Genomic DNA, 15,132 nt, shown 5'->3' on the forward strand with positions numbered 1-15,132 from the left:
CTTATGGTAGATTAGCAAATCTGAGAATCTTCATAATTTTTTGCAAAGTCAGTTTGCATCTCTGCTTTAGAAGTGGTGAGTAATTGATGAGTCCTATCTATTTTTAGTGCTGTTCCTCTTGAGAGAATGAGAGAGTCAAAGTGCTTCCAGTCAAGAGTAAGCATAAATTACATGGCATTGCTCAAGATCAATTTAAAACATTAATAACAGTAATAAGATCTGTCATCATGTATTAGCGCTCCGCAAGAGAAACCTGGACTGGAAAATCAGCAAGGTTGAAGGTGAAAACTAAAGCACCCCAGTTAACACACACAGGCCGTGAGAATGCTTCCTATCTGGGCATCACTTCCACTTTCAATGGCTTGGAAATTTGTAGCTTGAAAATGTCTGCATTTCTAAAAGAAAATCATTTATGATCATAGTAGGGGTAGCTGAGAGAGAAAAGAGAGATGGACAAATTTGAATTTACTTAAAGAAAATTAAACTTCACCATAAAACCATCTGTTATCATTTTTGAATTCTTTATTTCCATTATTAAACTCATTTTTAGCCCATTCCTATTGATTCACATACGCTCAAGCATGTATACATATTTATATATGACTCGTGGGGAAACCATTAAACTCTTCTGATGTACTAAAAACTTACCTAAAGATTTGTGCAACCTGTCTTTTCTTTGCCATTCTTAAAGGATGTAACCTGTAGACTGAAGAGTCTTTAGGATGTAGAATATGGGTATTTAGAATTTTTATGCTCTAAATATGGCAGTTTCAAGCCAGCAGAGGGCTCCCTACTTTAACATGATTCTATATACACAAAGTCTACCTAGAACTCTTGGTAAGAGATGAAAGTAGGGTGTAATATTTGTTATGGGCTTAAGTATTTGCTCCAACTCTTTGTTAAATTAAGACGTATAAAAAGACAAATCAAGCAACGGCAAGACCCTACTTCTGACGCTTGGGATATAATTTGCTAATTTTTCCATCATGGAAAATTCAATCTTCCTCTGGTTTTCCAGTGTGAAAAAGCAGATGTGGACTCTGCATTATGAGTCCACATAGACCCCCGCAGTCTGATTCTTTCAGTAGTTTCACAAAACTTTCCCTGTTCAAAGGTTAAATAACATATTTCTAAAATAAGGTTAATGAACTGATCAGTCTAACCCAGTGATAAATATAGGCAAAGCTGATGAAGAACACCATTTATTGTTTTAGTGCTTATAACTTTCGTTACTTAAATTGTGACTTTAAATCTAATATTGGAAGAAGGGAAGAAAAAAAATCCAACTGTTTTCGGTCCTCCTACTTTGAACCTTGCCCTGCTTATCCCTGTCAGTTCCCTCCTAATGAAACACTTGGCAGATTTTTACAGTTACAAAGAATAACGTACACACAATGCCTGGGGCAATTTTATTTAGAGAGTTTTATTAACACCGTTGTGGCAATTTAAAATAAAACGGAATTACTACTTGCTCCTCAATCTGCTAAAACAAATTGGCCAAATTTATTAGACATATGTATCATAAATTAATCTGTTGAATAAATGAATTCTGACAAATTCAATTCATTTTCATTTCAGTGATGTCTTTTTCTGTAATGTAGCTCCTTAGGTTGTGTAGTTTTCAAAGGAAAATACAGCCTTAGGCAGATAACTAACGTAATACACTTTATGACAACAAATATATATCTAAGCACAATTTTAGTCAATAGCAAAGAAAACGTTGCTGTCAAATCAGCGCAAGTGAAATCTTCATTCTTTTCCCTGTTTTTAAGTTTTCTCCCTTCCTTTTCTTGTATCCATTGGCTTAGATGCAACCAGTGGATATAACATCATTATATTTGAAATCATATGTTTTAAACCCTAGAAATAAAGCGAAGTAAGTGCAGCTGAATTTAATTTATCAGAAAATAATAAACGTGGAAAGCAAGCAAGAGTAAATAAGCATATCTATCTTTCATTAAAGAAATAGTTCATATAATCATTGTGTAAGATAATTATGTTTCCATAGGCCGTAGTAATATATTGACATTGTGGATAACTGATTAAAGTAAGAGAATTGTGTACAAACTTATTTCCAAGGGCCAGAGGCAAGTTGTTTTATGCTTCGTACTCCCCAGAAAGCAGTACAGATGGAAAAAAAAATCTGAAGAAATAAAACACAAAGAGGAAAAATAATTAAAATTGAATCAATACTTTTGTTCAACTGAGTTAAATATATCTTTCTAGAGGAAAATGAACATAAATATTTCAGGCAGTTAATCTATTCAAATTGATTCTAGCAGTTGTTTACTGATAGAATTTAGCCAACTCAGCTTAAATCACGTTATGTGAAACAGGAGTGGGAGTAAAAAGTTTTGTTTCTGTGTCTTTTTTTTCTATACCCACAAATCTAGGTCATTTATAGGGATGTGGTTATGTAAGTTAGATATTGAATGAAACAGAACTTTCTTCTTGCATTTGGGCATACTGCATGTTGAATGTACTGTATTAAATGATCTCATTGTTTATATAGTTTAAGAAGCCTTTGGAAAAGGGGAAATGAAAAGCTTATTAAGGAATAATTCCTCTCTGAGGCAATGTGATCTAGCATATTATGAACTTCACTCAATATGAATTAAGTTCTAAACACTACTGCTGACTCACCTTCTGTCTTTTGATCTTAAAAGGTATAAAAAGGTAACTGTAAAATCCTCTTTAAAATTGAAGACATAAGTAAATCATAATAAGCAGCCATAAGAGTTCATTGAGTTTACTCATTTGGTTTCAAGTAACACCACGCATTGCCATTAAATCAACAAAAATTAACCAAATAAAACCCTTGATTTCTAATGATCCTAGCAAAAAGCATTATCCAGTCATCCTCAAAGGAATTCAAGGTTGCAGAATTTTTAATTATGCATAATCCAAATATCACAATGCCACAACGCACATATCTTCTAATTCTCCTGAGGTACTAATCATAGTTTTTAACCATCAGAGCTTTCCTAAGCCAACCCTTCTCCTGACGCTTACCTGTGCATTAAAATTAAGCTATAGGATTGCTTTTATGATCTCCATTTTAGGTGTTATTAGTATGATGTTGTAAAAGAGCAATGCCCAAACAGCTGAGGTTATTGAGATCGCTAAACAAGAGTTTCTCCATATTTTTTTTATGGTGTAAACTTCCTCTCTAAACTATCAAAATATTACCAGTTGCCTCTCCCCAGGAAGAAGATCAATATTCCTGAAAGATTCATAAATATATATAAAAGAGCACATTTAAGTAATAAGTTGGAGTCATGGAGAACATTCTGGGGTGATAGACTGAGGTGAAGCTAGGGCCATTAACTGAGGCCAGACATTAATTCACAGAAAATACCTTGAACTGTGGTGATTTTTATATTAAAGCTTGAATATGAAAGAAACAACAAAAAAAAAACCTCTCCTAAACATTGATATTTAGATTTTATGAGTAGAGTGTTCAGTTTCATATGAACCTTCTGGTTCTTTCTATCGGACCATTATCCTTCACATTTGCCAATCTGATCATTTTCTTCAAATCCATGCATTCCTTTCGGCCTATAACATCCCCAATATGAAAAAAATACTAAAAATAAAATCAACAGTTATATTGAAGCAGAAGTCAAGTATAATATTAACATTTTTGGAGTTGCCTCAGAAATCAAACACAATATATTTAAAGACGGATTTTGATTTTGTTTCTTTTGAAGGTAATTCAAGAAAAATGACCTCATGGGTTTTCTCACAATGGTGCCAAGTAAAATAATACCAAGATTTTGGAGTATTTGTGAAAGCCCTTAGATTGCACAATGAATTAAATTTCTCTATGAAGATGGTTTAAAGTTGACAGAGGGACAGCCGAGAAGACAACTTTAAAGTGGGACAGAGATGATAAATCTATAATATCTAGATAAACAGTTTAATTTGGATCCATAATATTCATTGAGCAACTAATAGCACCTTGTGTTGTGTAAAGTACTGGAATCTGAATATATTTGGCAATAGAAGTATTTTTTGCTTTTGAATCTGGTGTCTAGGATCACAAAAATTATTTCCATAGGTGAAGGCTGGGGAAGATGATTTCAGTGAAACCTCTAAAACTGCATGTAAAATTTTGTGAGTATGTCATAATTCTCCTCTTCCCCACCCCCACCCACTAGACTACCCATACTTTCATCTGTGATCCTAGAAATATTAAGAACTTCTGATGTAACAAGAGAGTAAAAAAGATTACAATTCAGTTCATGTCTTTGTTGCTAATCCACCACTTCACAACTAAATCTTTTCGCTTTTGAAACCATAATTCAAGTCCTATTTCCTTAAGGACCCATTCCTAACTAAAACACAAGGATCTTTTCTTTTCCAAGTATCTAAAATGTGTTTAGCTTTTTAACAAAAAATACGATGTTTTGCAATTTGCAGCTTTATTTTGTTTCTCTGTTTGTTTGTTTATTTTCCAGGCCCCTATGTATTATTCCTCCAAAGAGATGGGAGAGAAAAGCTGACAAAGCATAGAGGTCAGACTCAGATTCAATATTAATACACAGTGAGACCCTTGCTTAGGCAAGGCATTGTCCTAGGTGCCTTTACTAGATTATGATGTTTAATTCTCGTGGCAAACCTTGGAGCATGGTATCCAGTTTGCTGATGAGGCAATGGAAACTCAGAATTTAGGTGGTTTACCAAGAAATCACAAAACTACTAAATATCAGTGCTGGGATGATGTTTTTCGTTTACTTAGTGCCCCCTAGAAAATTTAACTGCACATCCTGGGACGTCAGCTTAGTGAATATGAGCATCAATAGTGAATTCATTTCCTCTACTCTAGTAATCATCTGCACATGCCTGGTGATTTTTGAGTCAATAACTGCTAGGTTTCTGAGACCTTTTCACAATCAATATTTTACGCATAACTCAAAGTTTTTATATATAATGAAATCCAGATTGGCACAGGATCATAGTATTTAAATACAATGAATATGTCCTTTTCAACATATGCATGACTGATATATTCACCTTGTTCCATTAGAAAGCACTTAAGTAGAAAAAAACAGGCTTGCTTTTATATTTTCAAATGTATGTGTGTGTATGTACAAATAAATATAATAGATCTAAATATATATTTCATATATAATTTTAAGCTAGAAAATGATTTAACATGGAATCAGTATATAACCATTTGATTATGATAGTCATTCCATTTTAAATTTTTTCTTGGCCAACCTTTCTCTCGATTTTTTGTATTAAGCTGTTCATTTTAGTACTCCATAGTTGATCACATTAAGTGTATCATTTGAGATAACTATTCATTGACATATTTCTCAATCAACTACTCATTGAAGACAGGAGAATTACTACGTAGGCTAGTGTAAGAATAAATGGCAACCATAGCGGGTTTTTTGCAATACTCTTCTCTAATCTGTAGATGTGATGTTTCTGGATATGTACAAACTCAGCGAACACTTGTTTTATCCTAGGTCTGGGCAAGTCCCATGATTTTAACAGCTGTATTCAAAATATGAAACAGAGGAAGTTGACTCTTGGTGTCAAGCCCTCCTCCTGCTAACACATCATTAGTGGCCCTTGTCTTCAGGTTATTTCCTTGACTTTCCAGGGTCCTCAACTCTGATGCCTGAACTCTGTCCTGTACATTTCCTCCACTCATTTCTAAAAAGCTCATCAATTGGCAGGTGGCTAATCTGAGCCACTAATCAATACTAAAACGCCAGTGGGAACTGATGAGTCATTCTGCTGCTCTTCTCCATTACGTCTGTGTTTTAAGAGGCCTTATTAAAAATGTCTCTACATATGAGCAAATCAGGCATCTAATCTTAAAGGAGAGAGAATAGCATCAGAAGAGGTATTTGTGTGCATGTGGCATCTCCTCATACTGCTACTCCTCAAATTACAAAGTAAGTGGATTGTTCTTAAACCTTTGTACATCTCTCTCTCTGTTGGTTTGAATCTGCCTACTATATTTATTAATAAATGACCTGATGAGCAAAGAAAAACAATTATCACCTTGAGCAGTGGACAATTTCCATTAGAACTAGCTAGCAACATCCCATACTTCTAAAATCATTTAACCTTTAGATAAACTTGCAAATAAAATGAGAGCTTTAAAATACCTGAAAAATTACCCACAAGAGAAATAAAATCTCTGAAATAGCTGAAATTTATTTTGATTCCCAAACACGTATTTATTGTTACAAATACTGAAATAGAAAACACTCACTGAGCTATACTATCTCATTCTATGCCTATTCACAGCGGCAGTGTAATTATGTACACTAAAGCACTAAAAAGTTGAACGAAAAAGTTAGAAAAGCTAAGTCATTTTGTAATTGATGGGTAAAGCTGTTTGCTAAATTCTACCTTGCCAAGGAAGAAACCTGAGATATTTTAAACATGAAATAGCATTTTTTGTGGCGATTTGAAACTTAATCACTTTCAAATAATTAAAAATGTACATATTACCATTTACTCCATTGTGTAAATTTTCAGGCAAATTTAGATTTCTGGGTTGATTTCCTAAAATTCTCCTGGAACGGATGTCTCTATTTTGTATCTCTAACAAATCATACCCTGCCTATAAATGGAGGAGTATATTTTTACCTAAACATTATTTCTCTGACATTGATGAGGTTCATAAAATACCAGTTAACTGGCTATTTAACACATCTATAACAACCACAACAGTAACAGTTTGTTTTAAGGGAAACACATAAAACATACAGAAAGCTTTACTAAATTATTTGGAGAAAAATAAAACCAATTCTTTGTTAAATATACTCTATAACTCAGTACTTTCTTTGTTAAGAGATGACTATTGTTTACTGTACAATGAACTTAAACAGAGATCAAACCTGAATTGCTCCAAAATATCTCTATTTCCTACTAAAGCCAGAGAAAAAAATAAACACAAACTGAACTAGAGTAGAAATTAAAGCCAAATGTACTGATGGTCCTTCTGAAATGAAAACACCAGAAAGATATTAGGTAATGATATTTTTTTTTCCTAGAATTTTGCAAGAACACAATTTGACAAACGTCAACTCAAAAGAAATTAAGACTTACTGATTTTATTTCCAGTGTATTCTATATATTACCCAAATACTAGGATCCATATACAGATAAACAAACAAAAGTCTTAAGAGAGATAATTTCCAGACACTGCACCAATTACTTGGAAGTCCTGTATTCTTTGTATTTATTTTTATTATTTATTTATTTTTGGTGAGGAAGATTGGCCCCAAGCTAAGATCTGATGCCAGTCTTCTACTTTTTGCTTGAGGAAGATTCGCCCTGAGCTAACATTTGTGCCAATCTTCCTCCATTTTGCATGTGGGACACCACCACAGCACGGCTGGATGAGCAGTGTGTAGGTCTGCACCTAGGATGCGAACCCATGAACTCACTGTCGACGCAGAGCATGTGAACTTAAGCACGATACCAAGAGGCTGGCCCCTCTGTGTTGATTTTTAAATCCTATTCAAGAGAAAATGTAATCAAAGCTATGTTTAAGATGTGGTCTTATAAACATTCATTACTATTTAGACTTTAAATTAAATATTATTTTATGTTAATTTTAAAATACATATTAAATGCTCAACTAAGGAAAAACAATATAAATAGAAAGTTTATGTGAATGCTGATGTGATAGCAATGCCTTATTTGAAAAGAATGTATATTTTGCTCAATCATTAAATATCTTCTGATACTAATTTTTAAACAAGAGAATATGTTAACCATACTACAATTATGTTTTTTTAAAGAAACTAAACACAAAATAAACATTACAACAAAGTTTTAAATAATTCATCTGAACTCTGAAACCTGAAAAATCAGGTATCTCACTATTTTGCTACTCAATTGGGGCAAAGGACCCTTACAATTTTAGTAACAAAAATGTACTGAGTTAATTTAGACAATAAATGCAGAATCTTCTTTGCAACCACTTCTTCAGTTCTCCATAGATGAATTCATTCACTTCTAAAAGTTTAAACTGCTCAAGAAAGATGTTTCCTTTCAACTATACTCCTCTAGAATATCCTATTGTTCATCCATACCACATTTGAGCTATCACAATAACATTTGAAAACCATAAATAGTAAGGAGATTAGAGATCACACAGAGGTCTCAAAACTTACCTACAATTCAGAGAATACATCTGAAGACATTTGGCAGGAATTAGCTACCGTACACACAAATCCATCTGGTCAAAATTGTGTAAACCATAATTAGCATAAAGTGAAAATAGATGTTATGTTTCTCAAAAACATCTGTGGAGTTTTCATCTTTGAATTCAAAGTTATGAATGAAGTGTCTTTATAGATGTATGACTTTAAAAATTTTCAACATTACTAACCCTTTTTCTAAGAGTATGGCTATCCAGTAATATGGATTTTAAAATGGTCTTTGATTACTTACTACATTCCTGCCTTTCCTAATATACAATGATACACTTTCTATTTATATCAGTTTCTTAGAAAAATCTCTAAATATTTTAATACATTTTCCCTTGATATCCAGGCTTCTTCTCAGTTTTTCCTGGGTTAGCTTATTGTTTTGGTTTGAACTTTGTCAAAAGTATGGGTACAAAGAAAGGCCTAGTTTACCACAACTAAAACATAGAGAAAAACTAGAGACAACCGAAACGAATTAGATACGATTTATATCCATACAACTGCCAGAATATGTGCCTTGTCAAAGTTGAAGCCTGGCGTTATATTTTTCTAATCATCCAAGTTCTTAATGCTATATAAGGGTAAGACTTTTTAGAACTGTTTCTTAATCTACAGGAGAGAAAATAATATGGAGACATGGAGAGAGAGTAGCAATAGATCAAATTAATAAAAAACAAATATCACATGTGAGAAAGAATGTGAGGGTGAATGTGGACCATTGTGTTGGGAAGAATATCTTAGGAAAGCTGTACTTTATGGAAAGACTCTTTCTATACTCATAATCTCCCTCTTATACTTACCATGGAGCCTCAAATTCTTTACTTTTTACGAATGTGAGAAGGAAAAAAAAATCAGGCAGTGAAAAATTTTAAGGGATGTTTCTTTTAGTTTTCTTAAGGGAAGTTTGTTTTAGTTTTCATAAAGTTGGAAATAAAACAAGAATAGAAAAAATAACAAGGCACTTGATGAACATTACCTAGTTTGACTCTGTGTTGAAACTTTTTTTATGTATTCAAATTACTGATGGGCAAAACCATTAAAAATAACCTGACCTCTTGCTCTAACAACTATAACTGTAGTTTTTTTGAGCTATAAGATAATTCCACGCACATAAAAGTACATTAATTAAATTTCCTTTTTACTTTCATATTTCAGCAAATAAGTTATGGCTACAACTAGAAATAAAATTTCATTTAATTTTCCTGAGTGTGCCTAACATTGGCACAAAATTGCTTCACATCGAGTACGTTTTGAAACTGAAGATTTTTGAATAAAATGTTGCTGGATTAATCATTGGCTTTAAGTGTCCTAACAGAACACTCTGTAAAATGAAAAACATGATATTTAATCTAAAATTCAAAGTACTACACCTTTCTGATGTCCTCTTATTTCTAGCTACCAAAATTTAAAGCATTTCCATTCTAAAATCAGAGCTCTATTTCAACAAAAATTACCAAGAAAATCGTTGTGTCTTAATCTACCAAAATGCCATTTTCATGGCAAATGAGAGGCAGTTCCTGCCGAATAATCCCACCACAACAGCAGATTGGTTTTCAGTGTCCCCTACATGGCAAAAGCCAGCTCCTGGCATCTCTCTGACATAAATTGAGAGGCCAGGTTGTCTCACGTGGATCACATTTTTTGGTACTTGATGTGCAAAAATTTATATCTGGAAGAGCATATGTTTACGAATGCAGAAAACCATTTAGCACTGCTAATCCAGGATTTTTCATGTGCTGTTAAAAGAATTCTTTGTACTTGCCTACTATCTAGGAAACAAAACAACTCTCAAAAAATGAATTCATTTTTTGGGGAAAAAATGCCATGTTTACAGAAATAATAGTGATGTCTGGTTTTAAAAACAAGACAGTATATCTTGGAAAGATAGGTTTTGAAAATATCCCTTTGTATTGTGTTTGCTTGTGTCAAAAGGATGATTAGAGCCTCACTAAATGGGAACCTCTCAGAATAGGCTAAATAGAAGGCCAACAGCCCACATATGGCATGCAGCTTGGGGGCTTTCTCTCAACCTTCTGCCAGAGATGGGACTGCCCAACTGGTTTCTCGTGTAAGTCCTAAGTCATAAACTGCATCCTACTAGGCCAGCCATGCCAGAACTGGACCCATGGGTATACAGAGTCTTGGCTGATGGGAAATGATGCCTGCTTCTTAAGGAAGCCACAGCTGCTTTCCTGAGAGTCACCCCAGATGCGTGAATTTTCCCTTACTTTCCATTGTGACTACCTGTTCTGGCAACAGTTCCAACAAAGGGGGAGGCAGGCAGCAGGCACCCAGCTGTTTTCAATAAGCCTTGGCAATGTAGGTACTGATTACATAAACACTACAAATATTTAAAGATCATACTTTCTTGCTTTTAAGCTATAAAAAAGGTGTGAGTCTGTACCAACACCTTATATCTCCTCGGCTCCAAATAATGATAATGATGATGATGATGATGATAGTAAAAATAACAATAGTAATGATAATAAGGGCTAATTATGAAAGCAAAGATTAATAAAGGAAATATGATATCATGAACTGCTGGGAAAGAGCTCAAATTATACAGAGAGAATTGGAAAGATGTGAAATTTCCACATTTCAGGGGCAAGAATATATTTTTTTCCTTTATGAAACAACAAAGTCAAAGTGTGCACTTAATTCAATTGATGTCTTATTTTTCCCACAACCCAGGCAAAAAACAAGCAGGTTTTGCATTATCCATTTGCATTATAGTAAATTTTATTTGTAATTCACATATATTCAAAAATACTATTTTAAACTCTAAATATATGTAAAATATCCAAGAAAGTATATTAATGAAATATTACATACAGTCCTCTATTTATATTAATATCAGGTCCAGAAATCTAGAGAACATGTTGATTTAAATTCTAATTAAGATGAATTTTTCTGGCTTAAAAATACATAAATCCACTTTTTGGATCTGATATTCGAAAACAGAAAGATTTAAATAACTCACTCATGCTTATAGGTCACAAATTCAGGTTTATTATTTTTAATGTTTTCTATATTTGACATATTAGATCAAGAATCTATACAAACATTGTAAGAACTGAATCAGAGCTTCAGTAATCTATATTCCCAGGTGACTATTCAATTTCCTGTATAACAATGTGATGTTCCTGTCACAAAGAACACAATTGCATTTAATTTTTTCTTTAAGATACTCATTCATTTTTACCTCAATAATTCACAAAATTGATCTTTGGCTATGCTGATTCTCTACAATATATCTACTATTTTTGCTGCAATTTTCTTTCCTCTAGGATGGTGGTATATATTGTTTGATATGGGTTTTAAGTTGGACTCTTTCAAAGAACAAATGCTACTGAATAAAAATAGCAAAAGGAAAATTTTTCAAGTTGTTCCAGAAAAACAGTTTTGGACAAAGTGATCAAGTGCTAATTTAAAAACAAAGCTATTGACGGGAAATCTGAATATCATTGGTAAATTAGTGAATAGACTAAGAATGATAAATCACATACACATTGCAATTAACTTGGGACATAAAGCGACCCTAGTCAAACTGGAAGAATTCTAGGAAAGGAATAAGATTAGGTTGCTTCAACTCAACACAAGCTATTTTGCCTTAGGAGGTTACTTAGAATTTCAGTTTGTGCCTCTATAACATGAGCATAATAACTTCCTTAACTTTTCACAAGAGTATGATGAATATTGACTCAAATTTTTTAAATTATAAAGTACTATAAAGATATAAGATAGACTATTAAAATGCGCTATTTTTCTTGCTAAAAAGATTCAATAAACTAAAAGTGAAAACATTGAGTGACAGATAAGGAAACATAAATTGTAAATAGAATTTGGGACAAGAAAGATTCTAGCAAGCCAGCTGTTTGTCACTAATGATCATAAGTAAAAATGATGTTGCTAAAGCTGTAGATATATAATTATTGCTGGGAAAATATAGTTCTACAAAGTAGGGTAAGATTTTAGTCAGATAGGTCATTGTTTGGAGTATTTCCGTTAGGTGCCTCATTCTGTAAGAACATGGAGTTCTATATTTTTGATGAGTTTTTATAATGTCAGTCTCTTGAAATACATCGTTTGGGATCCCAAAATGTTTTTTATTTTAATTCCTTATTGATGACACAAAAAATAATAATTTCTAATTATTCTCCCTCTCACCCCTATTACAAAACTACTGTTTTGATATTTTACATTATATTAAATTCCCTATTCAGAATCTAAAATTATGTTTAAAATAATTAATTTTACACAGATGTTAATTCAGGGGAATCCTGAGCAATATAATGAAAAATATCTTCCTCAAAAATTCTACAATAAATAGAGATAATCTTTACTGGTAATATTTCTTGAAACATTCTTTGACAAATGTAAAAAAGAAATATATTAAACAAAGCTGAGTCAAGACAATTCTGAACGAACTAAGCTAATGGCATAATATATTTTTTGACTAGAGGATTGACAATATTATGGCAAAGAAAGTGGCCCACACTTAAGGGATATTAATGCAGGAAGAACGGTAAGAAAGCTGCCAGTGGGGAATTATCATTATTTTTTTGCTTTGTTGCTTTGCTTTGTTGTAAACAACATCTTGCTAGACAACCAAAACTCTTGAAAAACTATTACAAATTACAGTATAGACCCAATGTAAGAAAATCTAATATATTAAAGTCACAACTTCCAAAATAATAAACCTTAAAATACCCATATTATTCTAAGTATTTACTGACTATTTATTTAGTGTTAGGTGTGGAGTCCATAAGAAAAAATAGCATGGCTTCTACTTCAAGGGTGAATGTATGCACAAAAAATTATATTGAAATAGTCTCCATTAAGCATATTTATTACACAAATATTTATCACATTCTTGCTTTATGCCAGGCATTTGCTGACAGAACTCACTGGTGAGCAACATAGTCCCTGAATTCATAGAACTTAGATGTATACAGTTTTTCATGAGCATATCTGTTAAAGGCTGGTATTTTTGTATATATCTTATTTCTAAAACTTCAGGTAGACTTATCTTCATAATATTGTGATTAAATATAAAAGAAAAAATGTTTTAATAAAATGAGGTCAATCACAGAATTGTGCTAAATTTTCCACTGATTTAGCTCATTTGTAAAATGAATCATATCTGCCACAGCTACCTGACAGTATTCTTACATGAGTAAGTGGTGAATCACCTTTATTTAGCAAGTAGAGTGTTTCCTATACCCATAACTCCGTGTTTTGAGTTGTATTTTTTGAATACAAAAGAGGTGGGTTGAAATCACAGTTCCATCTTGATCAAGTTATTCAATGCTGCCTTGCCTCAGTTCTTCATTTGAAAAACATGGATGAACTTACAACGTTGTTGGAATAATTAATTGAAATAATGTACATAAACACTTATTACAGGGTTTCACATATGCAAGTGCTCAATTCAGTCGATGCTGTGTTATTATCGTCACTATTGATATTAGATCAGCTTCTACAGCACTGTTTTCCCAACTTTGTTTTGAAAATATTTCATAGCAGTTCTTCTCTCCATTATATTTAACCTTTTAAGTTTTTCAACTATTATTTATAAATTATAAAACATATACAAAAACAGATTTCTTTTCAAAGAAGGGTGGGATAAAACAACTCTAAATAGAAATTCTATATTTCCCTTCTTTCATCCCCATGGATCTTCTCATCATCGCTTTTGAAAGCCACAATTATGAGGATAAAGAAGGCTTCAAAATTCCAAAGTTTGGTGCTCTGGAAAAAACACTGGCCCAGACCCCTGAAACCTGGGTTCTCATCCTTTATGTCATGAAATAATTGAGTCATTTTATTATCTCAAGATGTCAGTTTTCTTTTTCTGTCTAATGAGAGAGTAGAAATAGAAAATCTCTAAGGTCTATTTTAAGTTCTATTATCTGAAAAATAATAGAATTGGCTGACACAATATAATGATAGAAAGTTCCCAGGATAGCTCCCCCAAATAATTAAATTTGTAACAAAAAGAACGCACCAGAAATACCTCCTTATCTTGTCCTAATTACCAGCACAATAAGGTAATTTAAAGAACAGAAGAAATGACAGAGAAAAGTCTTTTAAAAAATCATTCTCCACACATGTGGAGTATATGTAGCGACTGGCAAAAGATGGCAGAGTGGATCTCAAATTGCCCATTCTTAGGAATCAAGATCCCTAATCTCCTCAGACACAAACTGGCCTTCTGGCACTCTACTGCCTGAAATTTAAAAAGTTAAGACACATTAGGTTCACCTTTGAAACAATAGCTTAGTGGGCATCACCTAAAAGGCACAGAGAAATGACAACAGCAGTAATTCTTATAAAACTTTGCGGAGGCATACAGTGAGATAAAAACAAGTAATGGACATTTTTGATAGCTATTGATAAATAACGATAAGTTTTAAGGACAACAGAAATTTCAGAGGCAAAATATTTGGCCTGTTTGTGTTTATACTTCAAGAAATACAGTTATATGTCAATAAAGCTGGGGGGAGAAAAAGAAATACAGTTTTGCTATTACTGTACTGTCTATCTAGGTTGAGTTATAAAAGAAAACCTTCAAAACCATTCATTTTTACTTAGCCCATAATTTACTGTTGATTATTTTTCTCTCTTCATGAGAGAGAAAGAAGGGAGAAGGTGGGGGAGGGATGTTATTACTGGAATCTTTAAAAACAATTATTATATTGTAAAAAATCTGGGGGAAACTTGGAACCAATATAAAGTATTGAATAAAGGAAAAATTGTACTTTGGCACAGTATGAGTTTTCAGAAAGTGTCTTTGTAGCTGCAAATGTGTTTATAATTATGTCAAAAGGTACATTTTATGGATTTGGGGGAAATGTGTTAATAATTCTCATAAATAAGTAAGGGCAAGTAGAAACTACTTGGTTAGTTTCTGAAGTTAGCACATGTGATAAAATTGTCTAGAGTT

At 32.8% G+C, this 15,132-nt stretch overlaps 1 protein-coding gene across 3 annotated transcripts in view; it reads right to left on the minus strand.

Moving 5' to 3' along the window:
* Positions 1 to 1,407: 1,407 nt before the first annotated feature.
* AGMO (alkylglycerol monooxygenase) overlaps positions 1,408 to 15,132 on the minus strand; it is a 363,926-nt gene continuing 350,201 nt past the window's right edge. For all 3 annotated transcript variants that reach the window (XM_046669021.1, XM_046669022.1, XM_046669019.1), the window contains one exon: positions 1,408 to 2,143. In XM_046669021.1, the coding sequence (XP_046524977.1) occupies positions 2,069 to 2,143 (75 nt within the window). In that variant the 3' untranslated portion in view covers positions 1,408 to 2,068. The remainder of the gene's footprint in view (positions 2,144 to 15,132) is intronic.

Source organism: Equus quagga, chromosome 8, assembly GCF_021613505.1.
Source record: "Equus quagga isolate Etosha38 chromosome 8, UCLA_HA_Equagga_1.0, whole genome shotgun sequence".
In the NCBI taxonomy this organism is placed as follows: Eukaryota; Metazoa; Chordata; class Mammalia; order Perissodactyla; family Equidae; genus Equus; species Equus quagga.